Here is a 16,364-nt window from a genome sequence, read left to right as displayed (position 1 = left end):
TTCCTGTTGTGTCATGTGTCCTGATGACAGCTCATCTTCATGAGACTGTTTGTTGCATGGTGTATTGGCCTTTGTTTTTGTTGCCAATAACTTCCTTAGAAACTGAGTATCTGACCTTGGATCAGTTACTTAGAACTGTGATTATCCCTGATCTCATATCCGTCAAGCAGGGTGAGTGGTATGAAGAGTGTTTTTTGCAGGTAGATTTCCTCTGACAAGACATGCCACTAACATAATCTATCCTTCACTCAAAATCTCAAACAAAATCTGTAATTTACCAGTTACTAAGAAACTGAAAACTCTCTTCTGTAGCAACATACCTGTCCAATGGTCGCATTCAGCACTTACTGTACATGTTCAATTATGGAATGTTAAGATGATTAAAAAATATATTTTGTAGAACACACAATGATTGATGCTTTGTAAGGGGAGGGGCAGCTACTCTTCTTCTTTCATGAAGATGATTTCACCACTAGCAGTAGAGGTGGAGTAGGTTTTATCTGGCACCTAAAACACTGGACATGGTTGACTCAGTCATAATTACCGTACAGACATTCTTTCTTGAGTTGGAGGTTTCAAACATCACCAGGGCCTTTTTGCTGCTGTCATCTAATTTGATTCCTTCCTCTCCTCAACATTTATTTGCCTCTGAGTTTACTCAAAAGCTGTGCTGCACTGTGAGCGTGTAAATGAATACACAGAGGTGTAAAAGACTGAGTGTTTCTGGGCCACTATAAAAAGACGTATGCCATATATTTAGCCGTATACAGAATGTATGTGTTAGTTTAAATTGTTTAGTATGAAAGGTGCTGTATAAGTAAAATAGTATTTATTTTTGTGTTTATTTACACACAACCACTACTGTCATAGCTAGGTCAGCAACACTTTGCTAACTGCAGAGTGACATTCTGCAGCTCTTGGTAATAAAGCAATAATTACTCTCTTGAACTGGAAGCCATTGAAGACACAACAACAACAGTCTTGCTGGAACTCAAAAGTATTTATTTTACTGATAAAGAATGCATGAGATTTGAAAACAAACAAACTCCAAAGCAACTTTACAGATCACAACAACGTCAATTGCGATGCTGGGCTTCAAAACATAAATGGAGGAGGGAGAGGCAAGAGTGGAGGGATTCAGGAGGTAGGCTTCGGCTGTGGTTGCTTGGGGTTTGACTCTTTGCGGTCTGAATCAGCGGAAGAGGAGGAGGAGGAGGAAGAAGAAGAGGAGGAGGAGGAGGAGGAATCCTTTCCTGACTTATCAGGTGCATCCTTTTTTGGTGTCTCCGCCTTTGTTGTTGGGACCTCCGCCTTACTAACAAGGACCTTCTCTTCCACCTTAGGGGCTTCCACCTTCTTAGGGGCTTCCACCTTCTTAGTTGGGGATTCCTGCTTAGTAGGGGCTTCCACTTTCTTAGTAAGTGGTGCTTCCTGCTTAGTAGGGGTCTTCTTCTCTGCAGGGATGCTTTTATTAGTTGCTGGAGCCTCTGTCTTTGTAGGGTTATTTTGGGTTGAGGGGACCTCCTTCTTAGCTGGCTGGGGCGGCTCTGTTGGGGAAAACAAGAAACAGGATAGATCGGTGTAAAAGCTGCATGGCATCAGAATGAACAAGGAGCTGTCTCTCAAAGCACCAAAATGGCTTCCTTTCCATGTGTCCTTTTCCTTTTTCTATACTTCTATACTCTGTTACCTTTTTTGGATTTCAAAAGAAGGACTGAAGATCACATACAATTTGAATAGAAAATGAATGAGCCGTTTTTCTATTCAAACTTGCGTATTTGCATACACTGAATTGGGATTGACAGCATCCCTGAGGCACACATCATCAGCATACACTATACACACATAACTTTGGGACCCGGACATGTCATCGACAAACACTCCTGCGAGGAATCACTCATAGGGCTTTCACACTGCCAAGGAACTGTTCCCGTTCCCGTTCGCATTCTGAAACCCCCGAACCTTAGTGCTGTCTGGCGAACCATGAAGGGGTGGGATAAACAAAGATGTCACAACTAGATGGCAGCTACTTCACTGGAAATGAGGATAATATCTTCCACTACACTACAGTATCTGAAAAAAAACACTGGTATGTAGGCGACATTCTTTTACTAACCAGCTGCTCCATTACTGGAATAGAAACTCGTTCAAACGCGAACCAGAACGGTTCCTTGGCGGTGTGAAAGCCCTGTCAATCAGTCACACCTCTATTCATTTAATTGTCCTTATTCACAACAATCATCAATCCACAGTACTGTACATTAATATTGTGCTAATCCACTACAGTGTTTCCACCATAGTTTTGTCAACATGCAGTGTTCATAATGTGTGAGAACGACTCGTGAAGTACTAAAGTGCAGTGACATTGCAAAGACACAGTGATATGAACCGTAACAAGGACCAATCATTTCTAGTGATGTGAGGGTTAGTGGTGTGAGAGTTAGATGTGGTTAATTGAGAATATGACACGTGACACAGACATGCATTGATGATGGATCCACAGTATCCATTATATATATATATATATACAGTATATATATATATATATATAATAATAATATATATATATAATATATATTATTATAATATATATATATAATATAATATATATATATTACTATATATATAGTAATATATATATAGTAATATATATATTACAATATATTACAATATACAACGGCGGATAGTGGATTCATCCCAATAGTAGTATGTACATCAGATCAAATGTTCCAGTTGGGTGGGTCCATAACTTACCTGTCTTCTTCCCCTGCGCTAAAGAGGCTGGGCTGTTAGGAGAAAAGAGGGTTAGAGCACACTGATAGTAATGGAGGGCAAGGAAATTGGACAATAAGTATTGACTGTAGATGTGTTTTGAGTTGTATTAGATATTAGTTGTCAGGCAGGGGTCTACTGATATGGCCATAATATGACCAGAGAGAGATCATTTTAGTAGGTTATGGACATGGAATTCTATTAGAGCGATGAGAACCATGGCTAAACTATCCCTAGAGCGGTTATGCCTGTATGTCTGTTTATCTGTCTATCTGTATGTCCGTGCGCTGGCCCACCTGTCATCGGCAATGCCGTGCATCAGGTGGCGGTAGGTTTCGATCTCCGCCTCCAGCTTCATCTTGACGTGCAGCAGATCCTGGTAGTCTTCCACCTGCCGCTCCACCTGCGTCCGCACCTTAGTCAGCTCCGTCTCCGACTGCCTCAGAATGTTGTGCAGGCGGCCCAGCTCGCGCCCGTAGCGGCCCTCTGTGTCCTTCAGGGTCTGGTCCAGAGAGGCCATCTGAGAGTGACGGGGACAGGGGAAAGACAACACGTCACGGTGGAGGTCTGTTTGTTTGCTTGTTTGCTTGTTTGACTGGATTTCTTTTAACACATTATGGAAAATCTTCCAAGGGTCCCTAAAATGTCAAATAAATGGTTGGTGACTTGGTGTATAAGGTTTGACAATGTCAACTCAGTTATGACCCTGACCCTGCACTGCCCCAAGGTTGTAGAAGTGACAACTGTTATCATGTGACTAGATCTGTGAAAGTGACGTGATAGAACACTGACGTTCATCTATCCGACTGAAATGTTAATGTCATCAATGAGTCGATTGAGCAAGGCGCTGAAAAGTGCTTGTCAGACACTTACATTTTTGTTTTGATAGGTAAGTGAAATTCCAGGTGGCATGTTGGCGACAGTGGAAAGGAAGACTTGTCTGGTTTCTAATGACAGTCTTGAACATAATAATGGGGTAGGAAGGAATGTACGTTGACAATGCAGAGAAGAGAAACTCTAGGAGGTGGGAGGGTATCCTGGCCAGCATGTTATTGGCCCAGTAAAACTATGACAGGTATGACAGGAGACTTTGTTATTGTCTACGTTTCAGCTGAAAGGCCTTTTGTGAAGACATCTCCGGACTTGTCTTGAGAGAGACTCTTTACGTCGTAATGCAAAACCACAAAGCCTTTGTTGTTTTTCATCCTTAGCGTTGGTGTTCTGTGTAGCCTCAGGTGATATGGTATTTATTTACTGGGTTCCACCAGCTCTAAGCTCTAGGATTATTTGAGTTTACATGGTGATGACAAAGCATCAGTGCTGAAGATATCTGCATGCGTGTGTGCGTGTGTGTGTGTGTGTGTGTGTGTGTGTGTGTGTGTGTGTGTGCGCGTGCGTGCGTGCATTTACCATGCTGAGAATGGACTGGATGTCAATTTCCAGCAGTTGTCTCTGTTTGCTAAGATCTTTGAGCTCAGTCTTGCCTGACTGCAAAGCCTCAGTGTTCTCAGCCTCCTCCACCTTGATGTGGTCAAACTGTCAATAAGAGGGTGGGTGGGAGGTGTGGGGGGGGGGGGGGGGGGGGAGAGAGAGAAAATGCAAGATAAGGAAGGGAGTTGCTAGGACAGAAGCTATGGAATATTCAAAGCTACATTCTTGAAAATGTATGAATGAATGAACATACAGTATGTGATTAACAGAATAGGCAAATAGGCATGTACCTTGCTCTGGTACCAAGCGTCGGTATCCTTGAGGTTTTTCTGGGCCAGTTTCTTATACTGCTCGCGGATCTTGTTGAGGGTGTCACTCAGATTGGAGTCCTGAGCATCAAACTCAACAATGACACTGGAGTCCTTGATCCTCTTTCGGAGGGCATCAAGCTCCTGCAAAGAGAGAATAGAATTGTCATGGCTCATTTCTACCTTTAGAAATGTGTGTGTGTGTGTGTGTGTGTGTGTGTGTCCTTACTTCATCATGGTCCTTTTTGAGGAAGGCCAGCTCCTCCTTCACAGAGTCGACCTGGTGCTCCAGCTGCGTGTGGTTAAGCTGGGTGTCCTCAAGCATCTTCTTCAGACCATTCAGGTCATTCTCCACACTATGCGTTGCCTGCTTCTCATTGTCCAGCCTGCGTGAAGGGAAGCGGAACAGAGGGGATAGGTAAACGGGTCACGCCCTCCCAGCTTTTTATTGGCAAATACTTTGAGTTAGCCGTACAGTCACTAAAGAATTGCTATAAAGATATGATACACATTGCTATGTAATTAATATCTTGATCATGGCCTCCTGTCACATCATCATCATCGTCATCATCATCATCATCAAAAAGCTTAATGCCACAGAAATGTTTCAAGAATAATTGTAGGCAATGACACCTAATTGAACTACTAAATGTACATTTAAAAAAGTGTTGTTTTTTCCCATTTGAAAATATAGTAGCCTAGGCCTAATATGCTTATTTAGTCTTTGCAGAAATAGGTGCGAAAGAACGAAATAATCTTCCTAATCCTAACAATTTCTAGTGAAATTAAAGTGATCAAAACAAACCAGTATGCAAATATAAGCACTTTTTTATTTATTTATGAAAATGTCTCCCAGTCTCACTTGTTTTTGAAGTCATCATTGGCCAGCTTGCTGTTGTCAATCTGAAGCAGCAGCCGCGCGTTATCCATGGTCATGTCACGCAGCTGAAACAGAGAAGACAAGATCACCCATAGTTAAAGAACTAGACAAATATCAACCAACAGAATGATTCAAATCTGTGCTACTTCAAATTCAAACTGAAATAGCCATACTGTATTAGAAAAGATTTTTATTTTTATTTTTTTAATTAAAATTAAAATTAGTATTATGTTTAAATACTATGGTATAATAAGACTACAACAATTGGTGTCTGCAGGCTATTTGCAAACTTTATTTTAAATACATTTCAGACGCATTCATTTCTAATAGAAGTATATGGTATTTCTATTGTATCGGAATAGTCACCTTCTTCCTGAGGTCAGCTAAGGGCTTCTCAGTTTCATCCCAGTCCTGCCCTTCAGGGGCTCCTCTCTTCGCCAGGATATCTTTGATTTTATCCTCCATGTCCTTGTTAGACTTCTCCAACTCCTTCACCCTTCCAAGGTACCCGGACAATCGTTCATTTAGACCCCGCATCGTCTTCTTATGTTCCGGGTCGGGGGCATTGTTGGTGGCGGGAGCAGCGGACTCCTTCTCCGGGTCGGCGCGCATCGCATTCCGCAGCCCCTCCAGACTGGCCACGGACACCCTGCCTCGGCCATCTCCACCGTACATGCTCCGGGAGCTGTTCTTAGACATGGTGAAGAAGGTGGTTGGATCGGTGGTGCGCAATCTGAGAAGAGTAGAACCAGGATTGTCAACCGCTCATGTGATGGAGAGAAGCGCAGGACCGTTTTTATACCACTGTTTAACACCTGCCACCGGCCCCGCGATGCCATTGGTTCAACGAAGTCCAGCACACCTCCGGAACAACAGGTTTAGGTTCGAAATTCAAGTATTTCGTCTTCAGTTTGACTTTTTTTGACGTCATAAAATTGACTTTCACCTGTTGATTGGACGCGGGGGAATACCTGTGTGGTCAGGGGTGGTCCTTACCCACTTTAAAAGCAGGTGACTTCCCTAGTCAATGTACATTCCCACTCCACACTCTTGTCCTTGAGGAGAATCGCTCTCTTTTCTGTCTAACTTGTATTACCTATTATTGCCAAGATGTCCAAACCCAAAGCCGCTGGCGGATACAGCAGCCAGTCCTACACCCCGGGCGGTGCCGGGCGGGCTGGCTCCATCAAAAGCTACCCGACCATCACACCTATCAAGAAGGACCTGCTCACCCCCATGAACACCAAGGTGGACCCCAAAGACAACACGGCCAAGACCAAGGAGAAGGACCAGATGGTCGGACTCAACGACAAGTTTGTAGCGTTCATTGACAAGGTGTGTAAAGGCTTGTTTTACGTATCTAATTCGTCTGAAGAAATAGGCCTACGCTATATATGACTCACCAGAGCCGTATCACTTTTTATGCCAATTGTAGGCAATTATCTTTCAACTGTTCTAGTGATTATAGATCATAATGAAATGAAATGGCTCTCTAATTTTGAACATAACCTTAGACTTTGTCTGTAATATTTCTATCCACATTAATAATACGTTTAATACACAGAATGTCATAGACTTATAATCTGTACCAGTCAATCAATAAAACGAATTTGTATAGCCCGTTTTACACAGGCAGACGTCACAAAGTGCTTCACAACAAGAACACTAAACATTATAAACAATAAATACAATAGGAACTAACACCGTACCATAGACCCCCCCCCCCCCCCCCGAAATCATAATTCATAATTAAAGTCTCAACTAAGATCTTTACAGCATCCCAGGAGACGAGTTTATGGTTAAACTTACCTGTGGACAACGGTTGCTCTAGCCTGCCAGACATAATGAGAATGCATTTCCATGACCGAGGCGCCACCGTGTGGTTAACCGTGTGGATACCAACACCAATTCACGATATGAAATTCAAGAGCCACACCTTTTCTATACATTCATAAATGGCTCCTCTTTAAATGTATAACTGTATATGTATATTTTGTCCTATTTTAATGTGTAGATTTTCTTTAAGAAAATCGGAATTGTGTGCCATATGTCTCTCAGGTTCAACATTTCTTTCTGCTATGACTGAGACAGATCCAGTGAGGAATGTTCTAACATGCACACACACACACACACAACCACAACCTTGGAATCTGGAAAAAAACATTTGTCCCATATCGCCAGAGGCATACTCTGGCAATTATCCATGTTTAGTCCCACATACCAAACGCCCACATATACATTGACCTGAGGCGATGAAGTAAGTTGTGCAATGGCATCCATCAAGACTAACAGGTATAGTGTCATTTTGTAAAAACCAATTCCTGCTACCAGACAGGAACATTGGTTACAGTACACTACTGCCTCCAAACCTGTTTGAATACTGAAAGCATACCATTTCAGAAATAAGAAAATGTTTGCCTTGAAGACCATAACTTCCATACTTAATAATAAAAAATGTGTAAAAGGCAGTTTACTTGCTCCTTCTGATTCTATTAGATCTAAACTGAGTGCTGCCAGCCGTTGCTGTAATTCCTAAGACGTCTGGACGTCTGGATCATAATACAACAGTGCAAACAATAATTATAACAATTATACCTATTATTTAAGGTATAAAAAACAAAAACCTTGAAAAAATACATGAAAGATGCATATCTATAGTTAGGTCACAACACACAATACAGTGACTCTGTCTGTCTGTCTGTCTGTCTGTCTGTCTGTCTGTCTGTCGGCCTGCCTGACCCTCCACCTTCTCATCCTCAGGTGCAAAGCCTGGAGCAGAAGAACAAGGTTCTGGACACCAGGCTGAAGATCCTGCAGGAGCAGGAGAGCTACAAGGGCAACGTAGACGACATCGTCAACAAGCTGAAGAATGACCTGGAGGCGCAGATTGAGGGCGTGGCCCGGGACCGAAAGAAGCTGGAGGCGGAGTTAGCCAAAATACAGGAAGAAGTGGAACATACCCGCCAAGGGTGAGTGGTCCCTCCCCTTCTATTCTATTTTATTCTATTCTATCACATTCTATTCTGTCCTATCATATTCTATTCTATCACATTCTATTCTATCATATGCTATTCTATTCTATTCTGTTCTATCACATTCTATTTTATTTTATTCTATTCTATCACATTCTATTTTATTCTATTCTATTCTATCACATTCTATTCTATTCTATCACATTCTATTTTATTCTATTTTATTCTATTTTATTCTATTCTATTCTATCACATTCTATTCTATTCTATCATATTCTATTCTATCACATTCTATTTTATTCTATTTTATTCTATTTTATTCTATTTTATTCTATTCTATCACATTCTATTCTATTCTATCATATTCTATTCTATCACATTCTATTCTATTTGCTCTGTTTCATATCATGTTATTTTTTCCTTTTATTTTTCCTTTTATCTAATTACTTTCATATTTCAGGACTCTACCAGAGGGTTTAGCACATTTTAGAATGAAATGCAGTCCTAGCACCTGTAGTGTAAGCCAGAATACACAAGAAGAGAGTATAAAAAAATACAAAACAATACAATAGATGGACTCCATTGGTACCATACCATGTTACATGTTTCATATGTTTGTAACTTTTGACACTTTACAGAATTGTTGTGACGCAGCCATAAGACACAGTTAACCTAAGGTCAAATGAATTCCTGGAAAGCCCACAGTTCATAAGGACAAACAACATTATTGCTACACTATTTCGCGCAGCATGTTTTCCCCCACCTGGGTCACTGTTCTTGGTCTCAGGGTTATCATCCATCATTCTTACATACTGTAAGCAGTGGGTTGAGTAAGATCCGGGGGAGTTCACTGGGATGTTTACTGTCAAGACCTAACTAGGGGCCGTTTTACCATGCAGTACCCAGAGAAGAGGCTCAGAGAGTGGGGAGAATCTAAGGGCAGAGAGCCAAACCCTGGTGTTAGGCCCATCCATCCAGGGCTGGTTTCCATAAGGCTAGTCTCTGGTACCTCAGTCTGGATCAGCTCAACACAGGCACGCTATGATGTCTGTCTGAGAGTGAGTGTGTGTGTGTGTGTGTGTGTGTGTGTGTGTGTGCGTATGTCGTGCGTGTGTGTGCGTCAGGGGAGGCTGGTCGAGGCAAACACCGGAGGACGGGCTCATTGTAATGCATGGAATGGAATAAGGAATGGTATCAAACACTGTTGATTCTCTTCACATGAATCTGTTGTTTTACAGGTACGAGGATGAGTTTGTAAAGAAGACAGAGTTGGAGAATGACTTTGTTGTCACCAAAAAGGTAGGCAATTTAAATATATGTCAAACTGCCTGTCTGTTTTTCTGTCTGTCTGTTTGGCCGTACATCTATCTTGTACTAAATAACCTGTGTGTGTGTGTGTGTGTGTGTGTGTGTGTGTGTGTGTGTGTGTGTGTATGTGTGTGACAGGATGTAGATGAAGGTCATCTGGCAGCAGTGGACAAAGCTCTGGAGCTGGAGGAGCTGATGGGAGAACTGGACTTCCTGAGGCGTGGTTATGACGAGGTATACAGTATATCATGTATATATTAATCTAGGTTTTATTTAAATAGGCCACATTGAACTATGGATTAACAAACGATCAGCCACACACTGTGTTCACCTTGACTTTACCATAGCTAATTGTCAACTCATCCAGATGTGAATTTCAAATGGTCTCAAACGTGGGAGCCGATGTCGAAGGGGTGATCATGTGGAAGGGAACACAAGCCAAACAGTCCCTCTCATGCTGTGTGTGTGTGTGTGTGTGTGTGTGTGTGTGTCCCAGGAGGTCAAGGAGCTGGAATCTCAAATCCAGAACGAGACGGTGATCATGAGGGAGAACAACAAGAGAGCTCTGGACATGGACGAGATCATCAACGGCGTCAAGGCCCAGTACGCCGCAATGACCGCCAGGACCCGAGAGGAGGCGGAGCAATGGAACCAGAAGAAGGTCAGACTGTGATGAGGATGATGAGGATGAGGATGAGGATGATGATGAGGAAGATGAGAAGGATGATGAGGATGAGGATGGGGATGATGATGAGGATGATGATGATGATGATGAGGAGGATGACGATGATGATGAGGATGATGATGACGATGATGATGATTGTGGTGGTGTTGTTGATGATGATGATGATGATGATATTAATTCCGTGTCTCTCTTCCCTACCCACTCTTCCCTCTCTTTCTCACCCTCTCTTCCCTCTCCCCACTCCTCCTTCCCCCATCTCACCCCTGCACTCCTCTCATTCCCTCTCTTCTCTCTCCCCTCCTCCTCCTCCTCTCTCCCCCTCCCCCCATCCTCTCTCCCCCCTCAGATGGATGACATGGTGCAGAATGCGGGAAAGCACGAGCAGGATGTGAGGGATGTGAAGAAGGACATCTCCGACATGCTGCGCCTCATCCAGAGACTCACTGGGGAGCTGGAGGCCCTCAAGAAGAAGGTGGGATGCTCACACACACACACACACACACACACACACAAGCACACGCACAGGCACACGCACACGCACACAAACATACACACACACACACACACACACACACAGGCACACGCACAAACACACACACACACACACATGCACACACACATGCACACACACACACACACACACACACACACACACACAGGCTGGCAGGACAGGACTGACTGTCTTAGTGACCCTTTGCCCCACCCCATTCCTCCCTGTCCAGAAAGAGAATGAGGAAAAGGAAATTGATGAGGCAGAGAAAGATGGCCAGCAGGCTGTGGAGCAGACCCGGCAGAACCTTGTTCAGCTGGAGGACGCTCTGCGCCGGGCCAAGCAGGACATGGCCCGCCAGGTCAGGGAGTACCAGGAGCTGATGAACCTCAAGCTGGCCTTGGACATTGAGATCGCTACCTACAGGAAACTGCTGGAGGGAGAGGAGAAGAGGTGTGTGTGTGTGTGTGTGTGTGCTGGAAAACCTTATTAGTGCATCGGTGAAGTCGGGACACTTACGTTGGTTTAACATTGTTTAATGGTAAATGGTAATGCATTGGGTTTGATGTAATTAGATGGCTCCGGTCTATATAGCTCTCTGCCTGAGGTTTAACTGCAATAAATTGCATAAATGCAATAATATAAGGCAGAGAACCCATAACTTCAACCCTCCCCACATAGGTAGGTAAATACAGAGAGGGGGGAGGCTGGGTGGGACGACCAACACTGAGACTCTCATAGCCAGTGGTGTTACACTGTTTAACCATGGTGGAGTGTTGCATAATTCAGCTCTTTTAAACCTTGTCCCTGAACATATGATGTGTTTTGCGTTTAAGTAAACTGCCTGAACTTACATACAACATTTACGGGTGGTGGCACTCATTTAGAATTTCCTGTCTTTTGTGGCATTTGATAAGGCATAACGTCTCATTTAAAACATAGTTTCTGGTCCATGATAAACTCTTGCTGAGCCTGTTTTGTCTCTCTTCTCGTTGCAGAATGGACGCCCATAACCGTCAGTCAGGTAGGACTGTTCTGTTTCCCGACTAATGGGAATACTAATTCACTCTCCTTTTAACATGAGTATTTTCAACCTTGGGACTGCTGGCTACTTTAAAAAAAAAAATGATGTGGCCTACTTAGAAGCATATCCTTCCACTCATACGTCTTACTCACTTAGGACCAAATACTAACTTGAGATCCAGATATGTTACACAGATTTAGTACACATCTCCTGTTGACATCAGTGTAAGATGAATGCAGAAGTCTGTTCTTTACTCAATAATTGAAGTTAAGATAGTAGTAGCAGTCAAATGGAAATTGTTTGTGATTGTGGCTGTGTTGATTTGTGTCATGTTGTGTTAGTGTATGTTTGTCCTACTAAAGTCAATCCCCATCTCTTTTGATCAGATTATTAAACCAAACCAATCCCAGTCCTTACTTACACGCAGACAACGCAGTTGATTCTTCGTCAAAGGAACGTCCTAAGAAGCCCCTCCTCCGAGACCCTGTCGCCTCGCCAACTAAGAAACGTCTGCTCATCAAAGTCCAAGTGGAGAAGGGCAGGGTGGTATCCCAGAGCTCCCACTACGCTGATGACTAGCCCGACTGTCTTTCAATCTCCCTTCAATAGAGCGAGCTGATCTGCTGTTGTGTCTTTGGCCATGTCCCCCATGTGGACATCCTTGTCTGTGTGTTGACATCATATCTGTCTGATTCTTCTGAATCTTTACCAATACAGTCTTTAACAATTCACACGCAGGATCGTTCCTCCAAAACATATTGTGGCTTTTGTTTGAAGCTAACTTCATTGTTGAGACTGGCAGGCACTTCAAAAATGCTGTTTACAATTCATTATGTGCTAATTATTTCTTTCTTGTTAAGGTTGTGGTAAAAAAAAAAAAAAAACTTTAAAAACAGTGACAATGTATTCTTATGTACTAGTGTGAAATGGAAGGCCCTCGGAATGCACAGTTTGAATGTCTCTGAACTATGTTCAAAATAAAAAAGGAAACTGTCATGGAGTTTCATGTGTTCAAGGAGTATGCCTATAGCCTACATACATACATACATACATACATACATACATACATACATACATACATACATACATACATACATACATACATACATACAATGACCTTAAGGTAAATACACAGACCTTCAGCATCGGACACAGATAGAGAGAGTCCAAGAACACCACTGTCACGATATAGGGGTCGCAGAATACAGTATCTTCTTCTATGAAAACAACAGTCAACGATATGTTGGTATAATAAACAAAACTGCTTCAGTACATTTGGGATGTATGGATATGACAGATCAGACTGGTATGTGGAAAGACTGGAACGTTTTTAAAAGCTCAGGTTGTTCCCTATCCAATACATGGTGTGTTCTTTCTGTGTGGGGTGGGTGGGAAGGAGACAGCCTTTCTGGGAATACACAGCTGATGAAGATGATAAGTCGTAAGACGATGGTAAGCAGGGTATCTGGAAGGCTGCCTTGGCCAACCATGTCTTAATCTTGCTGTTCTTTCTTTCTATCTCCCTTCTTCCTCTTGCTCTCTCTTACTTTCTCTGACAGACACACACACTCCAAATGGAAGCCCCCACACATACCCCCCCCCCCCCTCTCACTAGCACGCACTCTCACACCCACACACAACAGTGCACAACTCTGACCCCTATGTTTATAATCTATCTGACTTTTATGTCATGTAAGAATTCAGACCTTTTATAGTTACACACCACCCGTATTTCTTACAATACTCTTTAGTCCTTCCTGTCTGAGAGAAAATATGATGTTTATTTATGGATGTTGAAAAGCTACTGTCTAAGTCATATAAATACTTATCCTTGTGCTGCCCTTCTGTGCAGTGCACAGTGTCCACCGTACAACAACGTGATATTCATATAATGACATCCACTTGTTTTGAGTCGGCCACGTTTTATGTCATGTTAGAGCAGAAATAGTTAATTTCAAATACACTTGCTTCGCTGGGAACATCAAAATAAGCTTGATAAACGTGCTTTACTGTAAACTATAGGCCTATTATACATTTCAAACTCTTTCTTGGCCTCTCTGAGGACCATTTCAAGATTTGAGGATACTAGGTCTGGATCAACACACTGGCATTCCAACAAATAGACAAATGTTTCTGACACCAATATATGAACACGGACGTATAGACACATTTTCAAACCAAGCTAAATATGTCCTTTTATCGAGATAATGAAGTCCAGGAAAATAAAGTTTCACAAACTCACTGATTCATTCAACCCTGTCTGGCTATCCTCAGGATGTTCTGCCTATAATAGTTCTAAAATAGAATATTCTCAGAATTCTAATCTCCCCTAGAGGTCCAGATGTATTTGTGCCTGCGTAACGCAGCCCTTTTACGGAAATACCAGCGCACAGATAAAGTTTAGGGAGGGAATGGAAGGAAATGCTACATGCATGCATGAGTTGATTGATGAAGGAGATTTTTGGCAGTCCCTACTAAAGTCAATTGGATCCATATCCAACATGTTCCGCCTGTCTATATAAATGATTACATGCTTTCCAAATCAGTCCGCTCATCTAATGACGTGTTATTCGAGACTCTAACCAGGGGAAACTCGAGGCCCTATAATAAGTTTTACCTGATACTTTATGGTTATGTAGTCAAAACAAACTGTTATCCCTAAACTCTAAACTATTTTTACGAAATGAAAAGACTTCGCGTGTGTTGGTAGTTAGAGATTTAAAGGTAAAAAAAATCATCATCATTGGTATATGCATAGTATTATTATTTTTGATCTTTAGCTTGACTGATAAAGTTGACTGAACTGGGTCTTCAAAAGCAAAGCAAAATAATACTTTTCATGATCTATGTCAAATATGCAATGTCCTTAATTGGTCAGAATACGATACTGCACAAACATATAATTGCCAGAATGTCAAGAGTCACTCATGCTTTTAATTGTTACTTTTGCCATAATGAGTTAACTGAAATAGAAAGCAATCCAAGGCGCAATTGACCTCTCAACATCAATGGGTAATCCATGACCATTTAATCCACACCAAATAGGCTATTTGCAAATCAAACAGATACAATATCCCTTAGAGAGCGATCTCCTCCGGGTCATGCGTTCTCCGTCTCCAACGGTCTCTGAGTTTATGGAGCACTTTACGCGCGGGGTCTGTGTACTCCCTGTTGGCCAGCCCTAGGACCAGTGGCACCACCGCCATGCTCCCGATGCCCGTACACGACAACACGATGTGCGTGGTCGAGTTGCCCCTCGTCTCCTCGCTGAGCAGGAAGGCCACGCACACGTGCATGTAGATGATGTACGGCACCCAGCAGGCGAGGAACGTCAGCGACACGGCCGCCACGCAGCGGGTGTAGCGCAGGTTCAGCCGGTGCTCCCGGTCTGAGACGTGCCTTCCCCTCTCCAGCGAACGGTGGAGCCGGCAGATGTCCTTCAGCTGGCCCCGGGTGATGCACAGCACTCTGCCCGTCATACCCGCGATGGAGAGGATGGCGGGCGCCAGCAGCCCGTATACCTCCAGGTAGATGAACTCATTGGTGAAAACACGGCTGTAAGAGCAGCAAATGGTCCCGGCCGGCGCCGCCACGCTGCTCGTGCTGCAGTTCACCGGTGAGTTTCGGGTTGTGACCGTGTGGTTGAACACAGTGCAGCCGCTGCGGTCCGGGCCGGCCCGGTTGTTCCAGCCGAAGGCGGGCAGAGACGCGTAGAGCAGCGGCGGCGCCCAGACGGCGAACAGGGCCAGAGGGAAGCGGCGGTGGACCCAGAAGCTGCTGTAGTGGAGCGGGCTGACAATGCACATGTACCTCTCATAGTGAACCATCACCAAGTTGAACAGAAAGGCCAGGAACAAGAAATTCGGAAATATATGAACCAGGAGGCACGAGTTGAAACTTAGAGGGCGGTTGATTCCCATCCACGGGATGAAAGGCAGCGCCACGCCGGTGCACAAGTCCGCTACCAGCAGACTGAGGAATAAGTAGTTGGGCGTGTTGTGGAGCTGCCGGTTGCAGGTGATGCCGAGGATGATAAAGAGGTTGGCGAGGATGATGGCCGTGGACAGGGGCGCTGTGATGGCGTAGATGAGCCGGGCCTCTGCGAGGAGTGGTCGGGAGTGGTTGTGGTCCATGGTTGTTCTCCCTGTTCTCCCGTGCGCCAGGCCTCGGCTCCCGACACAGCTCCCATCAAAGAGCAGGTAGCCTGTGTACACGCAACCCAGAGAGACAGCAACATCAGAGGCAATACAAACACAGACCTAGATAAATTGAGTCAATAAACGAATTAACTTCATTTTGCCGGCCAGAGTGGGTGTCTGTGCAGGGTCTAATGTGACTTATGCATTGCCTTAATAAAGCATAACGTTGGTCTTTATGCAGCATTTTGGATCTAGAGTTTCCATATCAAAACAACTCGTCAACATATTAGCCAAACTATGTCTTTTAAATGACTCAGAACTTGACTCTAAACAAACCCGTGCTGTGCTTTCCGTC

General features: G+C 43.5%; 3 protein-coding genes across 3 annotated transcripts; 1 reads left to right on the top strand and 2 right to left on the bottom strand.

The window, feature by feature from the left end:
• Nucleotides 1-654: 654 nt before the first annotated feature.
• Nucleotides 655-6,090, bottom strand: LOC308154145 (keratin, type I cytoskeletal 18; the record flags this gene model as incomplete). The annotated part of the gene is made up of 9 exons (XM_080527321.1): nt 655-675; nt 1,321-1,547; nt 2,755-2,786; nt 3,069-3,292; nt 4,183-4,308; nt 4,494-4,655; nt 4,741-4,897; nt 5,374-5,456; nt 5,758-6,090. 9 exons carry the CDS (start codon nt 6,088-6,090, stop codon nt 655-657), a joined length of 1,365 nt encoding a protein of 454 aa, XP_080383447.1.
• Nucleotides 6,091-6,501: 411 nt separating this feature from the next.
• On the top strand, nt 6,502-12,449 carry LOC308154144 (intermediate filament protein ON3-like; the record flags this gene model as incomplete). Its single annotated transcript, XM_080527320.1, has 9 exons — nt 6,502-6,726; nt 8,152-8,360; nt 9,602-9,662; nt 9,810-9,905; nt 10,168-10,332; nt 10,703-10,828; nt 11,079-11,299; nt 11,845-11,870; nt 12,298-12,449. 9 exons carry the CDS (start codon nt 6,502-6,504, stop codon nt 12,447-12,449), a joined length of 1,281 nt encoding a protein of 426 aa, XP_080383446.1.
• Nucleotides 12,450-14,947: 2,498 nt separating this feature from the next.
• Nucleotides 14,948-16,003, bottom strand: LOC308153267 (G-protein coupled bile acid receptor 1-like; the record flags this gene model as incomplete). Its single annotated transcript, XM_080526353.1, has 1 exon — nt 14,948-16,003. One exon carries the CDS (start codon nt 16,001-16,003, stop codon nt 14,948-14,950), a length of 1,056 nt encoding a protein of 351 aa, XP_080382479.1.
• Nucleotides 16,004-16,364: the final 361 nt, after the last annotated feature.

This window comes from Nansenia antarctica (assembly GCF_963989245.1).
Source record: "Nansenia antarctica genome assembly, chromosome: 3".
In the NCBI taxonomy this organism is placed as follows: domain Eukaryota; kingdom Metazoa; phylum Chordata; class Actinopteri; order Argentiniformes; family Microstomatidae; genus Nansenia; species Nansenia antarctica.
This window is presented reverse-complemented; position numbering and strand designations above follow the sequence as displayed.